Genomic DNA, 26,490 nt, shown 5'->3' with positions numbered 1-26,490 from the left:
GATCTAACGAGCACAATCAACATCCTTTATATATAAGAGATTGTAGGTATGAAATTTAATTAAAAAAATCTCTGTATATTATTTAGGATAGAGGTTTGACCCCAAACTTTACTCACAAAATCACCAATCGATCTGATCACTACAACAAAGTAAACACTTTTTGCGAGGAAAAAATACTGTCTAAAAAAGAAAAAGCTAAACAATGAGGGTAGTCCGTCGCAAAAAGTTACTCTTTTATTCTCGCAAAAAGTGTCTCATACTGTGTTGTGGATGTACCCCTAATAATTAATATAGTAGTTTGTATAATAAATTAATGGAACAAGAGTCCATGCTTCCACGAACTTTTAGGGAGATTTTAAGGGCATGCATTTGGCAATACACAAATTTCGATAAATTGGCTGTCATTTTTTGTGTTAGAATTTGTTTATTTTCTTAAAAAGAAGAAAAAATAATTTATTGGCAACTTTAGATTTCATAATAGACCCAAGAATAATCACCGTTCTCTATCTATTTTTCAGAAGAAAAAAAAAATGATAGATTTTTAGTATGAATTATTGGAGAGCAAGGAATTAAGAACACTGTTACTCTGGCTTAGCTAATTCGTTTTATTTCATTTGTATCTAATTTTTTCCGTTTTATTCTTTTTAACAAGTTTCACTTCTTCTTTTTAAAAATAAAATAAAAAATAAAAACAAGATCTTAATTTACTAACATACTGTTTAAATTAAACACAACCAAGCATGCATGCATGTCAGATCATGACAAAGCTGCGGTTAATTTCTTTGAAGTATATTCTTTGATTGAATAAATGTTATTCATGTTTCTCATAATTGTAAAGAGTTACATTATTGTTTTTGTGTAATATATATTCTCTTATAATTTTTAGTTGGAAATAGAGCTATATTCTGACTGGGCCTTCCTCTTGTTATTTATTAGACCCAGTTGTTTCTCTAGGCTTTATTGGGCTACTTTACTTGATTAATTGGCGCCCATAAAGATTAAGACCTTTAAAATTAATTGGAGAAATTCTGTAATTCTTGCTTGGAATTAGACAGTTATTTTTCTAAAAAACAAATTTAACTATTCATTTTATAACAATATAGCAAAAAATTGATGCAAGAAAAACATACAGTCATGCAGATATGAGAACCAATCCGATGCACATGTACAAACAGTGTAAACTTAGGAGATTTAGCCCCAATTAATTAATTGCATCTAAAATATTATTCCTAAATTAATCCTAACTTAGCCTGGAACAACACTATTATACTCCATGAGTGCAATCCACTGTTCCTAAGCGCAACACGCCGCCTTGGCGCAAATCGAACTCGAATTGTGTATTGACTTGCTGGAATGCACCGAGAACACCCGGAGCAAGACCAGTTTCCTCCTCAAACATTGCAAGACAAAACTGTTTTTCTTGCAAATTCACATAAAACACTTGCTCGTAAAAGAGCGCCATGTCAGCACCAGCAAAATTAAAGGTCATGCTAGGCAGTAAATTTGCTGGGTCGGCATTTTCCGGAAGGTCGAAGCACAGGTCGAACTTTTCATTAAAACCCCTTCCCTCTGTCGGCACGATATGGAGCCCTTCAAAGTGATTGACGAGGCCTTCACGAACTATCAGATAAGCAGTCTTAGGTAGATAACTATAATGTGCCCCTGAATCTATCATGAATCCGCGATACCCGGAGGGATCTCGATCGAATGTTCCCGGTGGAAAGTACATGCCTGTTTTATCGATACTAATCCCGGTCAAGTTTACGTAATAAAGTTTAAAACCATTAGAATACCTCAATATCGGTGTCTCTTGTATCTTGGTAACAGGAGGCCAAGTGATATCATTACCGAATCGCAAAGTCATGGGGGTTGTGGAACCCGGTTCAACAAGGCAGTAAGAGAACCTTTTGTCAGTGATCGGGTCATTTGATTATTGGGAAATGAATGACTCCGGTTCAAGGTTCATTCCAAAGATACCAATGGGCCCACCAAGCGGGTAATCAGTATCGGTTTCATGAGTACAACCGAATACAATATTAGGCATGTAATAGTATCCACTCTGACTGCCAGGAAAAGTAAAGGTCTCTGAAGAAAGAGTTCCCTTCGCAGAGGTATCATCAGCATAGCCGATGTTAAATTCACATAGGCCGTTCGGGCCGGGATTATAAAATGGGGCATGACAAAAAGGATGGCTGGTCGTGAGCGCAAGGTAGCTTGGTGAATTCTGGGGATTGAAAAGCTTGGGCTGCTGATGGAAGCATTTTGCGCACAGCTCGCATTGGATCCACGATAAACTGCTTCCGGTGTCTAAGTGAAGATAATAAAATGCACCGCCAGCTCCACTACCAATGCCCGCAGAAATCATGTAGTAGAGATCACTGGAACCCATTCCTGGTCGGATCGTGTCCATACTGTGGAAATTTGTAGAACCGGGATTGTGTAACGAAATGAGATAACCAAGGCGACGTCTATCTGATTGGAGAACTCTGTTAAACCGCTCCGTGTCGGTGAGATTAGGGTTGTAGAAGGGGGAGTTTGGTGAGAGAGGGTCTATTAGTTCTAGACTAAACCCTTGTTTGGTTGGTGAAATATTTCGTGAGGTTGCTAAAATGAGATGAAAAAAGATGAGCAATGAGCAAGTGATGAGGTGGTGGCAAGATAGTTTAGAAGACTCCATGGTATGAAGAGTGTTGAGGAGAGGTTTACAGAAAAATGGGGTGATCTTTTGCAAATGCATTATGGTGCTCTTATATATATTACCATTAAAATAAAATCATGGATTATATAGTGATTAAAACAATGAGAGGGATTTGTTTCTTTGGAAGGAAAATCTTAGAAATTATTCACTATGGCATGAAGAGTGAGTAGAGGTTTAATTACATGAAAGGTGATCTATCAAATTTATTATTTTGCTTTTATATATATTATTATTAACAATAAAATAAATCATGGGTTAATTGTAAGGTCAATTTTAGATTTGATTCACTAATTAATTGTAAGCCATTAACTGGCGAATATAATTAGACGGAGAAGATCAATACATGCATGAACTTTGTTAATCAGTAATGACTACAAAACCTTCAAAAATGACTACAAAATCTGGAATTATTACATGTATGAACTTTTTTTTTGTGCCAAATTGCCCGTAGGCTTTTCATTAATAAATTAAGATTGCACGTATAGTACATATATGTGTTAGATGATAATATGATATTTTCAATAATAATAAAAAATTACATGATCTGAAAAAGAGGAAAGGTAAATCCTTAATATTTAAACATTTTTGTTCACGCAAGATTTGGTAAAATATTTTTGAATATCCTGAAAATTCAGTTTTGTTATTTGATGGGTATGTAGTTGTTTTTCTTAAAATTATATGCTCAAGTTATATTAAAAATATATATTTTCAAAAGAACATGGAAGCATCCATATATCATGTATATTTCTCTTTTTAGCTACTTATGAAATGGTGGCAAAACTAAATCATTTTTTTTTTCAAATGAACAGCAACTTATTATTTGTTCATCCTTGAATAAAAGAAACAATGGACGTTATAATTAGCCTTTGGAAACAAAAATCTTAAATTTTTATTAATACCATTCCCAAAAAAAATATTAACCAAAAGACCTCTGAAAAAAATATTTGCCAGGGCCGCAACGACAAATAACGGCTCTTAAAAACCCAAAAAAACTCAGCATACTACAATGCATTGTTTTATTTTTGAGGGGACACCATTTGTTGTTACAACCCTGATAAATATCAAACTCTTGACTTTTAGATAACCCATAGTCTTAGAATATTTTTCCTAACCAACTAGGATACCTTCCCTTTCTCATCACGTGTATTTTATTGAAGTAACAACACCAAAATACCCAAGCTCATTATCTTTCTTCTAGATTATTCAAGAAATCGCTAAATTAATTAGTTGTTATTGTCAATAATGAGAAAAAAGTTAAAGAGATTACTATACAAATGTATTGTATTTAGATCATCCAAACACTTTTTTTTTTTTTTTGAATAAAAGATGAGAGTCATGCCCACATTTATATTAAAAAGAAAGATTCCATTACACAAGGGTGGTAACCACAAGAGCAAAAATAGAAACACAGCGATCAAAACATTTGAGCCGAAATAAATAAAAGATGAAATATGAGAGAATAGTAAGTTACAACCATCTCTGTTCTTCCAAGAGAGAGAGTTCCTCGATCGGTTTGGTACTTTTTCGTTAAATTTTCCAGGGTTTTATGTTTATTTTTTTACACTACACTTGAAAGGCACCATCATGTCATTGAAGTACCAAAACAAATTTCCATTCAAGCACTCAGTCATGCATTAAAATTAGGAAGAAGAGACTAAAAGCAACATCAGGTGTGCTTAATTAGGTAGCATAAGGGTTTCTCATGAGCATTTTTGTTTCCAATTATATAAACTAGGTGTGCTTAATTAAGAACCATAGATATCAGAGCTATACCAAAATATTAAGGAGAGAAATTGTTCATAAAATTGAAATTTTCAAACGTGTTGTAATCTAAATTCATCAGCCCCCCAACTACAAGGGTGTAATTAAACTAGATAGTCAAAAAAAAAAAAAAAATGTATCACTAAAAGAGATGAACCACAAATTAAAAACCCATCATGTTACGAAAAGAAATTTTCATTCAAGCACTTGATCATCCTTTAAAATTTTCAACTCACGAGCAACACTATTTTTCCTCATGTAGTCAATATAAGCATGTCCAGGAGCTGTGGATGTGACCTTGTAAAAATAACTGCGGATGAGATCCTCCACACGACTGTCATCCTCTGGAGATGTTTTCCCCCTCTACACATGTGTGAGTTCATAAGAAAACAAGCATGAAAAATAAAATAGATATCACTCAAGAAAAACCCCAAAAAAATTCAAATGAAATGATCAAAAGACGTGATGAGAAACAAAATAATAAAAAATAAATAGTTTGTCGGCCTTCGATATTCTCCGGCGAAATCAGCGAGGCAACATTATTGGTGGACTTGATTCCCTGAAGAACAAACAGAGTGGATTAAGCTCACCGTTCCGCATTTTTTAAATCGTCATCGGAGCGTGAATCAGATGAAAATCGAACGGTTCTGACAGTTGAAAACATTTTTGCTGAAATTCTAATGAAAGCCTACTTTTTACTAGATGTTGAAATTTAATGGACTCTACCCAAACTAACAAATATGGCAAGGTCGCCACTAGCTAGCACGCATACTCTAACTCAGCTTCTCTATGGCAGATGCGGTGGGGGTAAACCATGCGTGTCTGAATTCTGACTAATTGGCAATTTGGCAATTCACAGTGACAAATGAATTATTCGGGTTTGATTCGGCGAGATTAAAAATTCGCGATTCGGGAATAATTCGGATTTAATTCGAAAATGATTCGAAATTATCTGGATCAGAGATCTCAGTCATTGAAAAGAGCCAAAAAAAATTGTTCTGGAAAAAATTCGCGAATTATTCAGGTTTAATTCAGTCAAAGTTCGGTCAACTGAATAGTTTGGCATTTAGTTCGGCATCACCAAAAAAATAAATTATTCAGATTTAATTCGCAAAACTTGTGACTATGTTTGGCATCACGGTGTAATGGAAAAATCCACAATGCAGCAATCTGCTACACAATTCGTTGTATTTCTGACAACACAGAGAATTGGATAGCAGAACTCACACGCATACTATTGATGTAAAACCCATAGATATAGATATAGAATTTCTATATGTTTCAATATACTTTGAGTGAGTTTATGGTACTATGCATATCATGGGTTGTTACCGTGTTACGGCTCTATATTTGAGTTTTCAAATCCTAATGGTCAATCCGAACCGTTCATCTTGTTCTCCATATTAATATGTGTTTGGAGACCAAGTTTTACATTTTTTGAAATTTTTTTACTATTTTTTTAGATATTTAGAAAATCACTTGATCAGAAAATTCTGGACCATCCAAAAACAGTGATTTTCAATAAATCTAAAAAAATAGTAAAAAAATTTCAAAAAATGTAAAATTTGGTCTCCAAACACATATTAATATGGAGAACAAGATGAATGGTTCGGATCGACCGTTAGGATTTGAAAACTCGAATATAGAGCCGTAGCACGGTGCCAAATCGTAATATGCATAGTACCATAGACTCACTCATATACTTTTATGTTATGAAAACATGAAACAGGGTGTTTATTGTAAATTGGGAACAGAATTAAATTTCAACTGAAATTAAATGACCGAATTATTTGGTGCTCTGCAAACTATATATTTTCCTCAAGAATTTGCCAATTGTACAACTGGGACTTAAAGATTAGGCTTAAACGTGGAATAACGTAACATAAATTATATATTGTTACAAAATATTTTCTGTGGCACGTACATTCATTGCATATAGATAATTAATAAAGCGGAATGGTTGGAATAATTGAATTTAACGAGTAATTTTACTCCAATGAAAGCAATTTGCCTATTCCAGATACAATTGGAACGCATAATTAGGAAAAAAAAAGAAAAAAACGAAAAACTTTTGAAAATAAAGCTTTAAAAGAGATAAACAGTGTCACGGTCCAATTTCCCTGATCCATTGCTCTTGCCTCTTCTCCATACGGATACATCCCCTTCAATTAAATTAATGAGCTCACACTGACTGTCTCAATTTCCTAGGCAACCTTTCAGCGGGCAATGTTAATTATTCTGTTAATTAACCAAAATGTATATATAACAAGAACACGATTCTAGTGTAGACAGTAGAAAATTATAATATATAATAAATATACACTTCGAGTGAAAGATATACCCAAATGGGTTCTTCCGCTGAAGCTATTGGCAATGAAAACTTCACGACAGCCTCAGCAATTAGAACAGAGACTATAACTGGATCACATCTATTTAAGATTTATGGATATTCCCTGACTAAAGGGATTGGCATAGGAAAAAGTGTTCAGTCTGATGTTTTTACTGTGGGTGGATATAATTGGATAATTAATTTCTATCCTGATGGACAAAGCAAGAATGACAAAGATTTTATATCATTTTCCCTTCAACTTGAAAGTGTAGCTACTGATGTGAAGGCAAAAATTAGTTTCACCGTACTTCAACAAAATGGTGATCCCTCTAACTTGAGAAAGACATCCCAAGTTTGTAGATGGATTATCAAAGGTGACAACAATGGTTATCCACAATTTAAAGATAGAATTGAATTTGAGAAATCAGAGCATCTGAAAGATGATGCTTTCACTATGAAATGTACCCTTGCAGTCATTAAAAGAACTAAGCTTGAAGTAACCAACTCTTATGGCATTATTGTTCCACCATCGAATTTGAGCCAAAATTGGGCTAGCCTGCTAGAGAGTGGAAATGGGGCAGACGTTACATTTGTAGTGAAAGGAGAGAGAATCAAGGCTCACCGTTGCGTGCTTGCAGCAAGGTCGGTTGTCTTCAATGCCGAGCTTTTTGGTTGTATGAAAGAAAAATGGACAGACACCATAACACTTGAAGATATTGAAGTACCTGTTTTCAAATCCTTGCTTTACTTCATATATTCTGATTCACTGCCTGATTTTGAGGGAACTAGTGATGATGAATGTGAAAAAAAAGATCTGAGATTGATGGCTCAACATTTGCTAGTAGCCGCAGATAGGTATGTGTATATATATAATTTTTTTATTTTTGTATTCTCATCTTCTGTTTACCAATTTTAATATGATAATCAAATACTTGAAAAACAGATATCAGTTGGAGAGGCTGAGGTTGATGTGTGAAGATTTACTTTGCAAGAATCTTGGTGTAAGCAACGTTGCAACTACATTAATTTTGGCCGAGCAACACAATTGCAGTCAACTCAAAAAGGAGTGCCTCAAATTTATGAGCATTCCTGAGGTTTTTAAAGCTGTGGCACAGACGGATGAATTTTGCAATATGATAAAGATTTGTCCATCAATTTTGAAGGAAATCTAAGTTCTTTATTTTTAAAAAAATGATCATCCTTGATAATGACTTTTCCATCAATCTTTTCTTTTCTTTTCTTTTCATGTTATTATGGCGTTTAGGTTCTGTTTATGGAATCAAGAGTAGCTGATTTCGTATCCTATGTAGAAATGACAATATAATATTATTAACTTGTTTTTTTCTCTGTGTACTTCGGTACATCTTACTTTTCAACTGTATTATTACGTTTCATAATTCTTTTCAGAAACTAAAGAATACAAAGCCCATCAAAGTTGTTAATTTGTATGTCTGACTCATGTCATAGAGGACTAAATTGTGAAGTACATGGTGAATGTAAATCGTGCCTTCGCATAACTAATACTAGCAATACTTGTAAGCATGATACGCTATAAAAAATTGTCTTCTCTTCTGTATCATTCGGGATAGTATTCAATTATCCACTTTGATCCGCTGATAAATGCAAGAGTTATTGATGCATTTTCCAGTACAAATACCCTGAATCAGAGAATACCAGAAAATTGTAAACCGGTTGATCCAATTATGTCAAGCTTTCATACATGTTTCAAAATTAATAAATGTTTATATTTCCCAAGCAATTGAAATAATAAAACGATAATCAATTCCTTTTTATGAACTCACAATTACAAATAATAAATCATGAATTATGTCGTAGAGTAATTTTGTTACCTTAATAAAACCATAAAAATACTTCGTCACCTCCAAATTCTGAATTTTAAGATTTAGAACACAACATATACATGAATAAGCGAATTAAAAAAAAAAAAAAAACTAAAACACAAATAAACTTAATTCTGACAAGTGAACCCCACTTGTAACTGTTCCTCTCTTCTCTGTTTTCCTCCCGCCTTTCTCTCAACTCTGTTCTAGTGCTAACTTTAATTCCCCATGTTTTGTTCTCTCTCTTCTCTCGCTCTCATTTCTCTTCCGATCTATCTCTTCCCTTTTCCCTCTTCCTAATTTTGAATGAAAATTTGAGAAGAAAAGATTTTTGTTTACAAAGCGATGGTAAACCCTTAACTCGAATTTATGCTTAATTTTTGTTTGTAAATATACCTTTTGACTTAATATAACTTATTAACATAGTCAATTTAAATATGTAGTTCACCATAATAATGATTAGATAAACTTATGAAAGTCTTTAATGAATTTTTAGAGCTAATTTTTATTACTGGTCTGTTTTATCAGAGACTGATGTGAAAGTATTTTCTTCAGTCTCAAACTTAAAGTGCTCATAATATTACAGCATTGTGAGCAGCTCTAAATTGAAGGCCTAAGGTGTCGAGGCCACGCATCATAACAAGTGAATAACAAATTAGTGAAGGAAAGGAAGTGTTGATTTGTGATTAGTTTTGTGGTAACAAATCAATCTCACGAAGCCTGCTAAAGAGTCCACCAAATTGGGTCTCATTTGGTATCCATTTAGGCCCAGTAAAATACAATACGGAGCTCCCAAAAGCAGCTCATCAATGGGCCATGTATTTAACAAACAACAACAATCCAACGGTTCAGTTATTCAATATCGGTACAGTTTGTACCATTTGACACCCTCCGATTGCACTGTAGTGTTTCGGTACAATACAAATCCGTTAACAGTATTGACGCAGTTAAGATAACAATATATATTTGTTTTTCAGTGGTTAACTAATCTTTTTATGGCCTTTCATATGTCGCTTAACAGTTCATTATTTGCTATTTTTTTTTTGGAACACCATGGTAACTATATTTCACGTTTTCGTCCCTCAAATATTTTTAATAGTATTTTTTTGAACATTAATAAGTTAGGATTTGTGGTTGTAATCAAATTTATATAATGCATCATTGGTAGTTACTGCCAATTTTTTTTTAAGAGTATTTTTTTGAACATTTCTAAAATAAATAGATAATTTGTATTTGAAAATAGTTTAGTGTAAATTAAACAATTGTCTATTATGTATTTTAGGAGTAATTCAAAAGAGTATAGAAGTTTAAAATGCGTCAATTTATTATAGTGAAACAGTCAAATGTCTTTCGAAAATTGCATTTTGTCGTTTAGGAGAATTTGGATTTTATAAATTACGCACCTTGGTTATTGTATTGGTGAGTTTGAATCTATGAAAATTCATATTATATAGTATATATAAAAAAGGTGATTTTATTCCTACCAAGGATGTAAAATATTTCAAAATATTGTAAGAGATTTTAAGAACATAATATGAGAGAGCAAAAACTTAAAAGAAATATTTAGAAATTATTTGAACATTATTTCAACAAATATTCTAATCCAACGAGAATATCCCATAAAAAGTAAGTAAACGAGTATTCAGCCTATTCACTCAAACTATGATTATGAGTAAATTATGACTATTCTATAATCAAAATACAATATGCATAATAAAATATACTAAAAGAGTAAATACCATATGATTTAAGTGTAAATACCAAATCCATTGAAACATTAAATTAACTCAATGTAATCTCAACATACGTAATTATAGTTAACACACTGATACAGACAACACAACATACATTAAAACAGAAACATAAATTAGAACAAGGGACACACATGCCCAAAACAAATTAAGAAGAAGAACTGAATCAAAGCAAAAGAATAAAAGCAACATTTCAATCTATATATATATATCAGGAACATGGTCTAGATTGCGAAGGTTATTATTGAATTTCAGGCACTCACTGACAAATAGTACGGTAAGCTGTGACATACCCATCGGTTTCACCTCCAAATTCTCCAAGTTCTCCATTTTCTCAATTATTAAGACCTGCAACAGTGGAAATCCATTTTCGGTGCAAACCATTTGCTTCCCTATGTATGCTTCATCTTGCAAACTAAGATATTTCAGAGTTTGTAGTTTTTCTAGTGTCGGCATAGGGTCTTCCTTCAAATAGGAACTAATTAGGGTGAGTTTTGTAAGATTTGGTGAAAATTTAATATTATCTATGGGAAGTCTCCTGCTAATCCATTCTCCCTGTACTTTAATTGCCTTCACTGTCTTGAGGTTGGGAAAGGCCCTTATATCGACAAACTCTGACGGTAGAATGTCTCCTGTAATTGTCATCGAGATGAGTTCATCCATGTGACTCAATAGTTTAGAAGTAGATTCGTATTCTTGATTATCCCAATTTGAAAGTCCAAATTTTCTAAGGTGGATCAGAAAAAGGGGAATGTTTTCTAGCCACGACTCATGAGCTGTAACTGTTTTCAGAACCTGTAGGTCTGATAGTTTTGCTGCAGAGGATGGGCCTTTAATTCGAGGGCCTGATAGCACATAAACATGACGAAGTGCTGAGATGTTCCATAGAGATTCAGGTAGGGTTTCTATTCTTGTATCTCTAACATCCAATGTTTCAAGATTTTTCATATCTCCTATATTTTTTGGAAGCTCATTTATGGTACTACCCCATAAACCCAGATATCGTAGCATAATCAAGTTCGGTAAACCTGCTACTGAGATGACAGAATTTCTCAATTCCAACACTCTGAGGAGCTCGACACCAAGAAAATTTATGTCACAATAAAAACCTAACAAGGAACGTATACGATTACTCTTCACCTCATTATTGTATTGTTTCACGGGGTCAAAATGGATTGCTAACCGAGACACATTTTCAATTTCTTCATGAGCTGGACTGACAACCAAAAACCCATCAATGTAGGATTGTTGGATGGCAAATTCATGAATAGAACGAGGAACTCGGCAGAATTTTATTGTTCCTAAGTATGATCTCCTTGAAACACACACCAACGACCTGCACGTGACAAGGGAAATAAATTAATAAACATCAAGTACATGTCTATTAAACAATAAATTTCTCAGTTTACTTAAACAAAACAACTAAAAGAAGTGCTTTTGTTTATCATCAAGTAGACTAGAGAAAATTATCTATTAGATCTTATTCTAATAAAACAAACAAAATTTATTTTTAATGATGGCCTCTCACTATAAAACCACGACTTAATATTTGAAATAATAATCATCTTATTACCTTTGTACAAGTTGCTCTAGGTACTTGTTAGCGGTCTCCTCTACAGTCTCTCCTTCCTCTGGTGTAACTAATCCTTCAGCCATCCATATCTCAATTAGAGAGGTTGCACGAAACACATAATCAAGCGGATAACATGCCAAATAAAGAAAACACAGCTTGAGAAAGTAAGGTAAATCATCATAACAGTAGGTAATAATGTCCCACATATTATTGCTCGTAACACAACTATTGGACTCTTTAATTTTAACCAGATCATCTTTGACCTTGTTCCATGTGTCGTAATCTATTGGTTTGAGCGAAAGGAGACCCCCTACAAGGACAAGATCCAGGGACGACTCTTCTGTGAATGTATTGAAAATTAGGCGAGGGAGATTGACCAGCTCATTGGATAACTCAAATAAGAAGTTGTGAATTTTAGGAGATTCTTTGAGCTCACCAAGAACTGGAAACACTTTTTTGAGGAAGAGTGCTAATCTCTCCTCATTTAAAGCTGCATATATGTCTTCGAGCGTTATCTCACCTTCTAGTTTTGTTTGGTTCAATTTTTTGCTGGCTTTTACGATACCAACGATTAATTCTCGGGTTTCTACCCAATCTTTCACCAAATCTTGGTTCCCTGAGATAGAGGACTGCTTTTTGGAACCATGTCCAAGAATCCCATTCATTAAGTTTCCAACTTTACAGGCTGCTAGTTGCACATTCTCAATTAGAGCCTTCTTTTCCTCCTCAGGGATCGCCATGAATTTTCTGCATTTCATGAACTTATGAAGTTCCTGTACTTCTCTCGATATCGAAAAAAGATTTTCCTTGTCATTAGGAACATTTTCTTGTATAAAAAATACGAGGGCACGTGATGATAGCATTTCAGCTATGTAAGCTACGGTATCCATCTCTATCTCAGCTTTCTCAAAATCACACCAAAAATTCTTTCCTCCGGTCTCTTGCTATCCTTGCTTGATTAATCAAAACAGTTTATTGGTGCACAATATCCCTCAGATTCAATTCAACTGCAAGCTCCACCATGTAACTGCAATGTAAAAAAAACAAATTTAAAAAATAATATAAATGGTGAGGCAAATTTCAAAACTCACGGGCGAAACTAGACAATTATAATAGAGGTGACTACAATTTTAAATACACAATGTTGCAGGTGGAATTTGAACTCCAAGTCCTTATACTCACAAATTAGTGTTCTAACTACTAGACTACAAGTAAACATTTAATATTTTATGAGGGGACTACACTATACAAAAATTTATAAAAAAAAATAAAATTCAATTTAATTTCTATATACATAATTAAAATTTTGAAATCATAGAGCTAAACTTTAGATCTGTCCATGGCTAAGCTTTAGATCTGCCCCTGACTCTAAGAGGAAACAAAAGCTAAACTCTAATAAAGGAAATCAGTGAGATCAGGCCCCACCATGGTTCAGGCAGGAGGTTCGATCTGGTGGCCTCAATAGGAGATGAAAAAGGAAGGAGAGGGTATGTGAGGAAAGGGGGAGGAAGTATAGGTGTCGATACGGGTGGTGCTGGTCAGCGTTGTAAATAACGGTACGCTCGTCAGATAGACTAGGTACCGTCAAGTAATTAATCAGTATGCGGTCGATTAATCGGAATTTTGGAGACAATTTTGAGTTTTTATTATAGTTAGGTGCATATATAATTCATAATTCATTAAAAATAATTAATTTAACTTATCAAATTTATCAAATAAATTGATTTTAATTTAGTTTCCTTGTTAATTAATAAAGTTACATGAAATTGTCATTTAGAAAAAGTCTAGATAAGACAAGACAAAGCATGTAATTGCCTAATCCAATAAATCAGCCAATTTGATAAACTAAACAACCCAATATACACCAGATCATGATGGCCCAATAAATGACCGACTAAAAGGCTTATGGGTCTTGTAATCACCCAAAAACAACAATACGGGAGCAAACGAGAATAAATAAGAATTAAAGGGAATAATCCGGAACAAAGTTTTTCAAAGAAGGGTTACCGGTCTGCCTTCAGCCTATTTCACCTAATTTGAAATAAATAGGATTTCTATCGTTCCGCTATATGTAAGAGTCGAATATGAGACTTTATACACCTTAGAGTTCATAGGACGAAAAGGGTAATAATCGACTGATTAATTGAAAAAATTCGGAAACACACCTCTATCATGCATGTCTATTCGTAGTGGTTTGACCACTGCTATTGACTGAACGGTCAATTAGTCGGCCTTTAGCCTGTTTTTATAACATTGATATGGATGCCACAAATAATATAAATTTTGGTGGTGTAAAGCGAAACAAGTTCAACACAAATTATGTAATTTCTCTATTCAAATTATATTTTCTTTCTTACTATTACAAATAACTCTATATACATATATAGACCTAATTAAGATATCCAACATATTGTGTAGTGATAGATTATTAATAGTTTCCTTATTTAAATGCAATATTTTACTTTAAATAGAGTGTTTGTATGTAATTTGATATAGAAAAATTAATAAATTTTGCACTGTTTTAGGTCTCTTTCTCTGTTCTATGTATCTTTTGTATAATTGTGCAAAAGTAGTACAAATTGCGAACTGAATTAATTTATTCCAACACTTTTACGTACTTTCTAGTTTTATAAAAATCATTATCTTTTATAGTTTATGAAATGACCTTCCAAACACGGTTTTATAAAATGACCTTCCAAACTCTTCCAAAGCAATCATTATCATTATCATTTTATAAAAATTAATAAAAATCATTAGAGTGAGTCTATGGTACTATGCATATCACGGGTTGTCACCGTGCTACGGCTCTATATTCGAGTTTTCAAATCCTAACGGTGGATCCGAACCGTTCATCTTGTTCTCCATATTAATATGTGTTTGGAAATTTTACATTTTTTGAAATTTTTTTACTATTTTTTTAGATATTTAGAAAATCACTTGATCTGAAAATTCTGGACCATCCAAAAACAGTGATTTTCAATAAATCTAAAAAAAGAGTAAACAAATTTCAAAAAATGTAAAATTTGGTCTCCAAACACATATTAATATTGAGAACAAGATGAATGGTTCGGATCGACCGTTATAATTTAAAAACTCGAATATAGAGCCGTAGCACAGTGCCAAATCGTAATATGCATAGTACCATAGACTCACTCAAATCATTATCTTTTCTAATTTTATAAAAATTATTATCATTTTATAATAGATAAGCGGGAAACTTTATAAAATCATCTTCCAAACTCTTTCAAAACCATCACCTGTAGTAGTGGTTTTGGAAAAGTTTGGAAGGTCATTTTATAAAGCTTCTTGCTTATATATTATAAAATGATAATGATTTTTATAAAATTAGAAAAGATAATGATTTTTATTAATTTTTATAAAATGATAATGATAATGATGGCTTTGGAATAGTTTGGAAGGTCATTTTATAAAACCGAGTTTGGAAGGTCATTTCATAAACTAGAAAAGATAATGACTTTTATAAAACTAGAAAGTACGTAAAAATGTTGGAATAAATTAATTCAGTTCGCAATATTGTACTGCTTTTGCACAATTATACAAAAGATACAGAGAACAGAGAAAGAGACCTAAAACAGTGCAAATTTTATTAGTTTTTCTATATCAAATTACATACAATACACTCTATTTAAAATAAAATATTGCATTTAAATAAGGAAACTATCAATAATCTATCACTACACAAAATATGTTGGATATCTTAATTAGGTCTATATATGTATATAGGGCTATTTGTAATAGTAAGAAAGAAAATATAGTTTGAATAGAGAAATTACAGAATTTGTGTTGAATTTGTCTCCCTTTACATCACCAAAATTTATATTATTTGTGACATCTGCACCAATGTTATAAAAACGGGCTAAATGGCTAATTAATTGACCATTTCGTCAATAGCGGTGGCCAAACCACTACGAATAGAGATGGTAGAGGTGTGTTTCCGAATTTTTCCAATTAGTCAGTCGATTATTCCTAATTATTTAGTCTTATTCAAAAATCAATGTCTTACTCCATATATTGAAAATAAGGGAGAACACTAACCTGACAACTACTCGGTTTAGTATCATTTTGATGTGATTTTCAATACAAATCCTAATAAAACCACTCATTGATTTGTTAATTGATAAGGTTAATAGCTAAATCTATTCAATGCCAGGCATAATGAGTATGAGGATCTCAAAAAAAGCTCTTTTCGTCCTATGAACTCTAAGGTGTATAAAGTCCCAACATAAAAGATTGATTGACAGTTTTTCAGATTAATATACCCAATAATTGACATTTATAAATAAGATCCTCTACACCATTCAAGTTACTGCCTAGCAACTTGAGAACCTGGCTCGATCGTTACAACATACTATTTTATTAAGAACCAATTACATCTATCACATATGCCTTTCAGAGATTATGAGACGGTTTCTAAAAGTTGCATGAAAAAGGCTTCTCAGAATCTTAGTGATGTAAATCTTTTACATACCATTCCAAACATATATTATTAGTAGTAAGTTTTAATATATTCTTATTAAATTATACAGCTAAATCGAACTTTGTAGTCTAAAATATAATGTCGAATTTCAAATATATCATTTAAAAGATAATATAATAATAAACTTTATTCTAAAAAATATTTTTCTCGTTTTTCCAAAAAAAAAAATCATTTTTACAAACGAGATGTCAAAATAACTTGTTGCATTTAGTACACTTTACTCAAATAATTTCAATTTCAAATCTCAAATAACTTGTTGCATTTAGTACACTTTACTGACATGAAAGATTTGAATAAAGAAATTAAGACATGAGTGGTGATACGAGAAAGATCTCAAAAATTGATTGCCCACACATCAATAAACCATATAGAAAGATCTCAAAAAGATTTTTGTAATATATCAGCGTCAAGTAAAATTGACGAGAAAATTTGTGCTGCTAATTAATGCCTAACTAAAAGCTATGGAAAAATTAATACTACATATCAGGATTAACAAAAAATAGGTATAAAAATATGTAAATACATATAGATATCCATATAATCAATTGAGCATCTACGTACATTAGATTTGCAATGTAAATTGACCATGCACATCAGATTTCAGAATATAGTTTTGTGAAAAAAAAAAAAGATGAGTGGAATACCTTGACACGTGTAGACAGAGTAAGACACAAAATGCAGATATGTAAGCAGAAATCTTATCTTAAATTCCTGTTGTGGAGAGTAATTGAATTAATAAACAACGACTGGATATATAACATAGAAATATCAGTCAAATAGTTAATAAAAAAAAAATACTAATATACCTCTGTGTAGATTAAGACAGGAAGGGAGAGGTTCAAGTTCACAACTGAAAATCAGAGATTTATTGGTGGCGCCTTTCCTACTAAACTGGCAAAGGAAAGGAAATTCAGCATTAGATTCATGACTTTCGCTATAAAATCCAAGGGGCATTAGATTCATTGACTTTCTAATGTTGTGTCCTATAGCTCTCTTATTCATGGCCTGTACATGCAAGAAAGGTGAAATTTCGTGACATAATGAGCCTAGGACTCGATAAATTGAGCTTGTACATCAGCCTAGGTGAAATTCATTGACATGTGTTAAAAGAGTAAGGCTCAAAATTAATGCAGAAATCTTATCCTAAATTGTTGTTGTTGAGAGCAATTGAATTAATAAACAATAAATATACTGGATAATCAGGATAACATTTACAAAATACTATTTGCTTGGTTTCTATTGTGAATCTAGACTATTTTCTTATTGAAATAAGATTATTGAAGTAAGATCTAAAGAATTGATTGTCCACACACCAATATAGACAAATTTTCATGTGTTTCGTAAACTATATATAGTCAAATTTCCACGTGATGCATGTTAATTACTTTCTCATTAAATGTATCTAAATTAGATACTGAGATCAACTGAGAAATTGGAAGAAAAAAATGTTGTTATGCATCAAATTTTATCTAGTAGTTACACAAGCAATTATTAGAGAAATTTTTGGAATTATTTATCATGAATTGTTATGCAAACAAAGCTATAGGAATCCATTTAAAACAAATTACATGGCTATTAAATTTTTTGTTTAATTCTGAACACATTTAAAATGATTAACTCATTAGGACTGACACTTGTGCTCCAATAATATCTAAAAATGTACAAATTATAATTAGAGCAATTTTCAAAGTATATATCAACTAGCAGAGTGCATCGCTTTGCTTCCACGGTGAAAATTGAAATAAGTGTTAAAAAAAATAATAGTGCATAGTATACAATAACGTATATGAAATACAATGCAGATAATTAGAAAAAAATAAAACATGGTGCATATGATATAATATATATATATTTTGTAATATATTAGCCATTAATTAAAATTCACGAAAATTTGAGGTGCTGATACTATATATCAGCATTAAAGAAATAATTGTAATTGTATAAATGTATGTTTATACATATTGAGCATCTACATTACATTTGCCAATATAAATTGAGCAGGCACGTCATACTTTATAATATTGTTTTGTGAAATAAAAATAAAAAGTTGAGAGGAGTACCTCGACATGTGTAGAAAGAGTATGACACAAAATGCAGATATGTAAGCATAAATCTTATCCTGAATTCCTGTTGTTGAGAGTAATTGAATTAATAAACAACATCTGGATAACATACATATTATCAGTCAAATAGTTATTAAAAAAAACAGTAATATACCTTTGTGCATATAAAGACAGGCAGGGAGAGATTCAAGTACACATCTGAAAATCAGAGACCTACTAGTGGCGACGTTCGTACTAAGCTAGCAAAGGAAAGGAAATTCAGCATATATTAGATTTCAATTTTTTTAGCAAAATCAGAAAAAACGATAAAGCCTAAAATCAGAATTGAGCCTAACATCATGACTTACAACACCTTTAGTGATGGGCAGTGTAAGAAATTAAGGGGAAGTTGAGAAGACACCGAATTTTGTAGATCTTTTTTTATTTCTAAAGGGCAGCTGCCTGACGTGACTATACATGGGCTATGCAAGGTGTAATTGAATAGTCACTGGATTTTCTAGAAGGCATGATTTTCAAGGGTACGTATGAATCCATTGTCGTGTCATACAGCTCCGTTATACATGCATGGTATGTGCAAGAAAGGTGAACTTTCCTGACCTTACGAGTTTAGTTCACGGTAAATTGAGCATGTACATCATATTTCAGAATATAATTTTGCGAAACCTAGAGAGAGGTGACAGCAGCTGCTTACCCGGTACTGTTGCTCTATCAGGACAGGGGGTTTGTTCTGATGCTGTCGACAGAAGAATAAAGAGGAAGGAGAGAGTAACTGAGGGAAGGGGAAGTATATATAGGGGTAGATTGACAGTTTTTCTTATTGATACCATGTAATTACCATTTATAAATAAGGTCCTCAAAATCATTCAAAACTACAATCCCCTAGTAATATTTAGAATAAGCTAAAACTATGAAGATTCAAAGAGTGAACGCTTTAGCAAAGTGAGATACTTTGGATAGAGTCTAAGTTTAGAAATAAAGAAAGACCGATTGTTGGATTTTTGTATATTTTCCCAATGAGGATAGGTAGCAGCGGGAAAGCAATTAGTCTATCCTTTAACTTTTTTGTTGGAAATGCATATTATTTGCTTGTGCATCAGTAGTTGCATCGATCATCACCAATTAATTTTTCTTTCATATTTGCTTGTCTATTTTGATGTTTTGATGTATATATCCTTCAAATTAAAACAATTATAATTAATGAAGAAGTTGATCATGCGCTTCTCAGCTGAACTTCAGCCCTAGTTTCTGTTGGTGCTTAATTATCAATACGTCTCTTTAAAGTAGGGTTCAAATGTCTCATTTCTTTCATGTTTCAATCGTGTCTAACATTCTTATCATCGTTTTTAAAGTTCAAACAGTCAATCCAAACCATTCAACATGATCTCCATATTAAAATGTGTTTGCAGATGCAAACTTTTTTTTATTATTATTATTTTATTAAATAGGTACAAAATCAGAAAATTGTAAACCATCCAAAAACAGTGATTTTAGTCCCTATCTAAAAAAATATTAAAAAGGTTCCAAAAAAATGTAAATAGTCTCAAAGCATATTTTAATATGGCAACCATGTTGAGCGGTTCAAATCAATTGTTTGGACTTTAAAAATGAAGATAAGGATGAATGTGATGCGTAATTCGGAACATAAAATAATGGAACATTTTAACTCTGCTCATATATTATTTTTCAAAATACTATTTGCTTGTTTTTTATTGTGAATTAATCAAGTATGTTTTATTATTGAAATAAGTTTGGTCTTTATTTATTCCTAAACTTGAGCACTATCCAAAGTATCCAAATAGCTGTTACCAATCCTTAATAAGATTACTTTTAGCTAAAGAGAACATCAATTGTAAAGTGAGATACTTTGGATATATAGTGCTCAAGTTTAGGAATAAATAAAGACCAAACTTTTGGATTTTTGTATGTTCCGTACATAAGGATTGGTAACAGCTATTTTTGGTGGAGTATAACAACTAGTTTAGGAATTTTTGTATGTTTTTTATTTTGTAGTTCTAACAAAATTCTTAAATTTAATGAATAAAATGTTTTTTATGCAAATAAATATCATACATGTTCTTGTGATTGATCCAAATAAATATATATCTTTGACACGAGTGCATACATTATGTACTGTTAAAATGGTGATAATTTTTTTAAGTCAAAGGGGTTGGGGTTAAGCGACCCATTTATGACGCCACTGTGTACTATTATAAACAATTGTACATGGTTATAGTTAACTGAACAGTGTATATAAGTGGTTAATTATTAGCCAAAGAGAACATCAATTGTAAAGTGAGATACTTTCGATAGTGCTCAAATTTAGGAATAAATAAAGATCAAATTTTTAGATTTTTGTATATCCTGCACATGAGGATTGGTAACAGCTGTTTTTGAATTGGTGGAGTAAAACATGCAACTAGTTTAGGAATAAATAAAGAACATCAATTTTTGTATGTTTCTTATTTTATAGTTCTAACAAAATTCTTAAACTTAATCAATAAAATGTTTTTTTTTTAATGCAAATACATATCATACATGTTCTTGTTATTGATCCAAATAAATATGAGGAGGGTTCAAATGGTTTCATTTTTTGTGCCTTCATCATGCCTCCATGTTTAAGAACTTTAATAACTAAAAATTCAATACTTAAAAGTCAAAATAAAACCGTTTGATATGATGTACATCATTTTAATTATCTATGCACGTGTAAAAAATTATAACATTTCAACTTTGCTTTGGTTGTCATCAAGTGCTTGTAAAACGTAATAATGTGGATAATTTATAGACGTTAATTTTTCAAATGATTGATTCACATAAAAACAAAATCGAAATATTTTTTTTTTTATAAACACATAGAGAAAATAACATCGATCACATCTAACTGTTTTATTTTGACGATTATTATTTAAATTTTGATTTATTTATGCTTTTAAAAATGGAGGCATTGCGGATGCACAAAAAATAGAGACATTTGAACCCTCCTCAATAAATATATATCTTTGACACGAGCGCATACATTATGTACTATTAAAATGGTGATATTTATTTTTAAGTCAAAGGGGCTGGGGTTAAGCGACCCATTTATTAATAATATCCACAAGGAACTTTTCATTCAAATATCAAACATGAGAATTTGAACACAGAGTGCACCGTCATTTTTATTAATACCCTAAAAGAAAAAGATTTTACTGAATATACCCTCGATTTTTTTTTTAAACTGCCCCAACTGCCCTCCAGTGGAGCGGTCCACTTCTTTTTTTGTTTTTTTTTAAGATCTTAATATTTTTTATTTAAATAATTTTGTGGAGTTTTCTAAATTTTTATTTATGGTGTATGTCAAAAAATAAGACATTTGATATACTGATGAGTGATGTCGTAACTCTTTATAACTTCAACTTGATTTGTCAGTTTGATATCACAAGTCTAAAGATACACTACAGCAGAAAAGGCTATCAGAGACCGGTTTTTCGGTCTCTGATAGTCATGTCGCCGGTCGCAGATAGTTATTCCGGTCTCAGAAAGTTAATTCCGGTCGCTGATACCCCGGTCGCTGAAAGCATTGTCGCAGATACTCAATCGATGACGTCACCGGTCGCTGAATGACGTTATCCGGTCGCTGATACTTTTTCTGCGACCTATTTTTTTTTGTCGCTGTTGTTTTTTGCTGACGTCACGAAGATGTATCTGCGACCAAAAAACGGTCTCTGAAAATCAAAACCCGGTCGCTGATACTATTATGTCAGTTTTTTTTTGTTATTTACTTTTCTGTTAGTTTTTTGGATTTTTTTTCATTTTATTTTTCTCAAAACATACACAATAGATCGATTCAAATGTAACATCAAATATCATACAAAATTACGATTTTTATTTGAGATACAACGGTAACAATATCAACACAACAATTCTAATTTTGCCATAGCATCAATTACAATATCCTCAAAATTCTCAAGTCATGAAATATAATAAAAAAGCACATATTCCTCACAATTCTCAATTCTCCAGTCATGAAATATAAAGAAATTGTATCCATGCTCCTGTTAAGCAAGGTAATTATTTGGAACGATTGTTATGCCAAAGGACCCAATAACAACATGTATAGCACCAAATTGTTACACATTAGTTTATTTTTTACCAGTAACTAAGCTTTACATATGTACTAAAAGAAAAAAAATACTATAACCACTAATCAACACCGCCTCTTTGAGTAATCTTGAATCGATACTGTTACATGCCCAAAACAGATGTTGTCAGACAAAATGACTTAACTCCCGTAAAACCACTAATCACATCTCGAGCAACAATCAATCAAGAAAAAGGGAGGTGCTTGAAATTACCCGAGAAAGCACGCCACAGCAAGCACGCCGCAACAAATTCAGCACGCCTCCGGCTGTCAGAAAATTCAGCAAGCACGCCACAGCAAGAGTCGGCCGGCACCAAGGTGCTCGCCTCGTTTCCGGCTGTCAGAAAATTCAGCAAGCACCAGTACAGCACAGGGCAATTGCTTATAAAGTATCAAATCCAAAATGGTCAAATTGCTAATACAAAATCAGAATTAAAATTTGCAATATGTCACATGCATGAGAAGTTTAATTTGCAATATGTCACATGCTTACCGAAATCGACCGTTCCTCTTTATATGGCCGGTACTAAGGTCTTCACCTCGTTTCACGGCCGTCCGAATCAACAAGCAGTCATGCTAAGTTTACACCTAACAATTGGGGCAGTTTGTTTAAACCCAAGATTAGACATTACTTCTTATTAATTTTAGTTAAGACTACTAATGGGGCAGTTCATTTGAACCCAAAAATCCATTCCTCCAATTTGCAACAGCAGCTTTAATTGTTCCTATGCCAAGGTTACCAGTTAAATTAATCATTGCCCCCATTAATATCATAAAAATTTAATGAGGCAAATAAAAGAACAAAAAATAACCAGAGAATTTGTTACAGTGCCAGTGGCCATATTGGGAGGAAAAGAGAAGAACCAAACAACAAAATTATTATAACTAAAAAATCAGAGACGTGTGTGCAATTAGAGACGTGTGTGCAATTAGAGAAATCAGAGAGATGGAAGAAACAGAAAATTACCTATAAAGAGAGGAAAATGAGACCCGAGAGAGAGACGATTTGCTCGTCTATACCACAAATTATCTCCTTTGTACCTATAAGATCAATACCAAAAGGGAGGTGCTTGAAATATAAAACACCAACAATTTATCTCAAACACGGGGACTGAAATATCAACGAATTAAAAAAAAAAAAATCCTAAAATAGGACTAATATCCCCAGTCACAATCAAATACTGGAATACACTGATGCATGACCTAGCTACCAAAGCAACAAGAGTAACAACTAACCACCCTTGTTGTATTGTTTGACTGCAATTTTATACAAATTTAAGCCTTACTCATATAAATCCCATATTGAAGCAATCAGAAGACAGATAAAGAGAAAATTTAAAAAAAAGGGGAAAGAAATAATAACCTGAAGAAATTGGCACCAGTGCTCAACCAATGGCCAGTGTTTCTCAGAAAACAGTAGCCGCCACATACCGAGTGCTGTGTCCAGTGCTAGCGATTTTTGACCCTACAAAGTTGCCAAATACTGCCCAATAGCCTCAGAAATAACGGAAATTGACCAAACCAGGAAAGACAAACCTTGTATAGTTCGATTTGGCCAGTGGAGGCGGAGACGGTCTGACAGTCGGAGGCGGAGGCGATCCTTCTGCTCGTTTTTCGCGTTTCGCAGAGAGGAAGGGAAGGCAATGGGAGAGATGGGTTTAGGCAAGAGAATGGCACAAGGCGGCGGTGATGATTTCCGATGGCGAGAGATGGAGCCGTTCGGAGAGAGGAAGGGAACGCACCGGGTATTAGGTTTGGAGATGGGAGAGACGAAGAAAGGTTTGGCGGAGAGAGGGTTTTGGGGCTGAGAAATAGCGTCTGGCGCGCGAATAAGGTTTCGGGGGGCGAAAATTTTCGCATAAAAAATTCGGCGCTAAAAAAAAAAAAAAAAAATATTTTCAGCGACCGGAAATATCACCGGTCTCTGATACCGGTCGCAAAAAATTCTGGTCTCATCTGATTTTCGATTTTCGAATTTTTGGAAGGAAAAATTAACTTTCTGCGACCGGCGTCAGCACCGGTCTCTGATACCGGTCGCAGAAAATCAAATCTGTTGTAGTGATAACACTAATTAAAGACTTGGCCTTGATTGTTAATAATTTATTTTATTCAAATATACACAAGGAAATATGATTAGATTTCCTCAATGGCCTTCAACTACATAAATATAACAATTTTTTTATTCTAAATAAGATGCTTTCAATGATTTTTGAATAATAAATATAACCATAATTCATGCTTTCGATGATTGTTCAATCATAAATATAACCATAATTCATGCTTTCGATGATTATTCAATCATAAATATAACCATAATTCATGAAAAACATAAACAAAAAAGTTTAGAACAAGATTGTGAAATCTAAGAGGGGACGGTTTTGAATTTTGGAAAAAAAAATAATTACCGTGTAAATAACATATATTGAACAATCATAGATAATTTCAATGATCTTTGAATAATAAATGAAACCGTAATCCATTAAAAATATAAACAAACGCACACAATAAATAGTAAATGCATTTGAAAATTATGGTCATTTAGAGAGCATGGGTGTGTCATCGATGTTTTGACAATAATAAAGTTATAGCCGTTTAGATAGCATGGATGCATCATCGATATTTTGGCAATGAAACATCGGTGCACTTTTACCGTCGTTAAGCCGGGCATAAAGCATCGGTGAGTTATCGATGTTTTTGCACGGAAGCATCCTTGTTTTTTGAAAATTTTAAATATCCATAACTTTGACTAGGAAAGTCGGATTTGAGTGTATGACTCCAATTCGGAAAGGGGGAACGAGACGGATCCGAATTTTGCTTGAAAAAATTCCCCGGGCACCGACGGAATCAGAATTGCAAAAAAACATCGTTTAGTGTTTCAAAAATTCAATTTAAATTTTCTATCAATGGTAGACATACAACAGCCGGTATTAGTTTTTTCAAAAGCCTAAGGAGGCATTTGGTTCGTACTTTTAAACAGTGATTTCTTGGCATTGTAATTCCCTGGAACGTGATTACCGCGTTTGGTAAAATTAAGAAGGGAATAAAGACGGTAATCTTTCATTCCTTGCTATCCCGATTACCACATTCGTGGGTATAGCTATAGCAAAAAAAACACGGAATTTTTTCATTCCCGCTCGACGGCAATCTCTCCCGTTCGCTATTTTCTTTCCCCGCACATCTCTCCGACTTCTCTCCTGTGTCTCTCTCGTCTCCAAGTGCATTCCTCTCCGACATGCTCTTTTGGGTTTGCCCTCTTCTACAACTTTCTTCTCTTTCTTCTCGGTGTGCATCTCTCCTCTCCGATTTGCTCCTTGGTTTGCTCTCTCTTCTCCGATTCTCTATCTCTCCTGCTTAATTCTTCCTTGTTCGATAATACTATGTTGATTTTGTTTCGTCTTCGGATTAACTTGATGGGCTTGGCCTTTTTGAATTTTTCTTTCACGTAATAAGAGCGTTTAGTGTATGAATTTTCCAAGATACTTGTGATACAGTACCAACTGATACTGTTGCTTTCTTCGATCTTGACATCTTGATATGCAAATCTACACCTTAATTGAAGTAAGCTTTAGAAAACGATTGATCTTGAATATTATCAGTACAATTTTTTGGATATTATAGCAGTAAACTTTGTACTTTTAACACTGTAACAAGTCAAACTTGCTTGTTTTAACCTTTTACTATTTTTGAATCTTGAACCTCAGTTAACTTGCCTTTTCCTAGGACATATGTAGCCAATTCCTGTATATGATCACTGGTCTACACCAGCGCCACACTAAAATTATGGCTTACCAGTTTAGACAAATCATTTTTCCTTTTGGTACTAACTTAAAAGCAATTTATATTTTGACTGAAACTT

The 26,490-nt window shown here is 32.9% G+C and overlaps 3 protein-coding genes, 2 long non-coding RNA genes and 1 pseudogene across 5 annotated transcripts; 1 reads left to right on the top strand and 5 right to left on the bottom strand.

Moving 5' to 3' along the window:
• Window positions 1–1,264: 1,264 nt before the first annotated feature.
• LOC144553889 (aspartyl protease 25-like) lies at window positions 1,265–1,864 on the bottom strand. Its single transcript, XM_078302072.1, has one exon. The coding sequence runs from the start codon at window positions 1,862–1,864 to the stop codon at window positions 1,265–1,267; it is 600 nt and encodes a 199-aa protein (XP_078158198.1).
• Window positions 1,865–1,930: 66 nt separating this feature from the next.
• LOC144553888 (aspartic proteinase nepenthesin-1-like) lies at window positions 1,931–2,389 on the bottom strand. Its single transcript, XM_078302071.1, has one exon. The coding sequence runs from the start codon at window positions 2,387–2,389 to the stop codon at window positions 1,931–1,933; it is 459 nt and encodes a 152-aa protein (XP_078158197.1).
• Window positions 2,390–6,804: 4,415 nt separating this feature from the next.
• LOC144553887 (BTB/POZ and MATH domain-containing protein 2 pseudogene) lies at window positions 6,805–7,960 on the top strand (annotated as a pseudogene).
• A 2,618-nt stretch (window positions 7,961–10,578) lies between these two features.
• Window positions 10,579–11,328, bottom strand: LOC144553886 (putative disease resistance protein At1g59780). The gene has a single exon (XM_078302070.1). The coding sequence runs from the start codon at window positions 11,326–11,328 to the stop codon at window positions 10,579–10,581; it is 750 nt and encodes a 249-aa protein (XP_078158196.1).
• Window positions 11,329–17,092: 5,764 nt separating this feature from the next.
• On the bottom strand, window positions 17,093–18,690 carry LOC144553700 (uncharacterized). The gene is made up of 3 exons (XR_013511445.1): window positions 18,512–18,690; window positions 17,258–17,342; window positions 17,093–17,162 (listed from the first exon to the last, which is right to left on the bottom strand). It is a non-coding gene; the product is annotated as an uncharacterized LOC144553700 (long non-coding RNA).
• A 3,984-nt stretch (window positions 18,691–22,674) lies between these two features.
• On the bottom strand, window positions 22,675–24,305 carry LOC144553699 (uncharacterized). Its single transcript, XR_013511444.1, has 5 exons — window positions 23,998–24,305; window positions 23,602–23,675; window positions 23,128–23,222; window positions 22,849–23,015; window positions 22,675–22,735 (listed from the first exon to the last, which is right to left on the bottom strand). It is a non-coding gene; the product is annotated as an uncharacterized LOC144553699 (long non-coding RNA).
• Between the last annotated feature and the right edge of the window lie 2,185 nt (window positions 24,306–26,490).

Source organism: Carex rostrata, chromosome 5 (assembly GCF_964058835.1).
Source record: "Carex rostrata chromosome 5, lpCarRost1.2, whole genome shotgun sequence".
Taxonomy (NCBI): domain Eukaryota; kingdom Viridiplantae; phylum Streptophyta; class Magnoliopsida; order Poales; family Cyperaceae; genus Carex; species Carex rostrata.
The sequence above is the reverse complement of the archived record's forward strand: the minus strand, read 5'-3'. Positions and strand labels throughout refer to the sequence as shown.

Coding starts and splice junctions, on each gene's coding strand:
- LOC144553889 (XM_078302072.1), bottom strand. CDS start 1,864: ATGACTTTGCGATTCGGTAATGATATCACTTGGCCTCCTGTTACCAAG.
- LOC144553886 (XM_078302070.1), bottom strand. CDS start 11,328: ATGAAAAATCTTGAAACATTGGATGTTAGAGATACAAGAATAGAAACC.
- LOC144553888 (XM_078302071.1), bottom strand. CDS start 2,389: ATGGGTTCCAGTGATCTCTACTACATGATTTCTGCGGGCATTGGTAGT.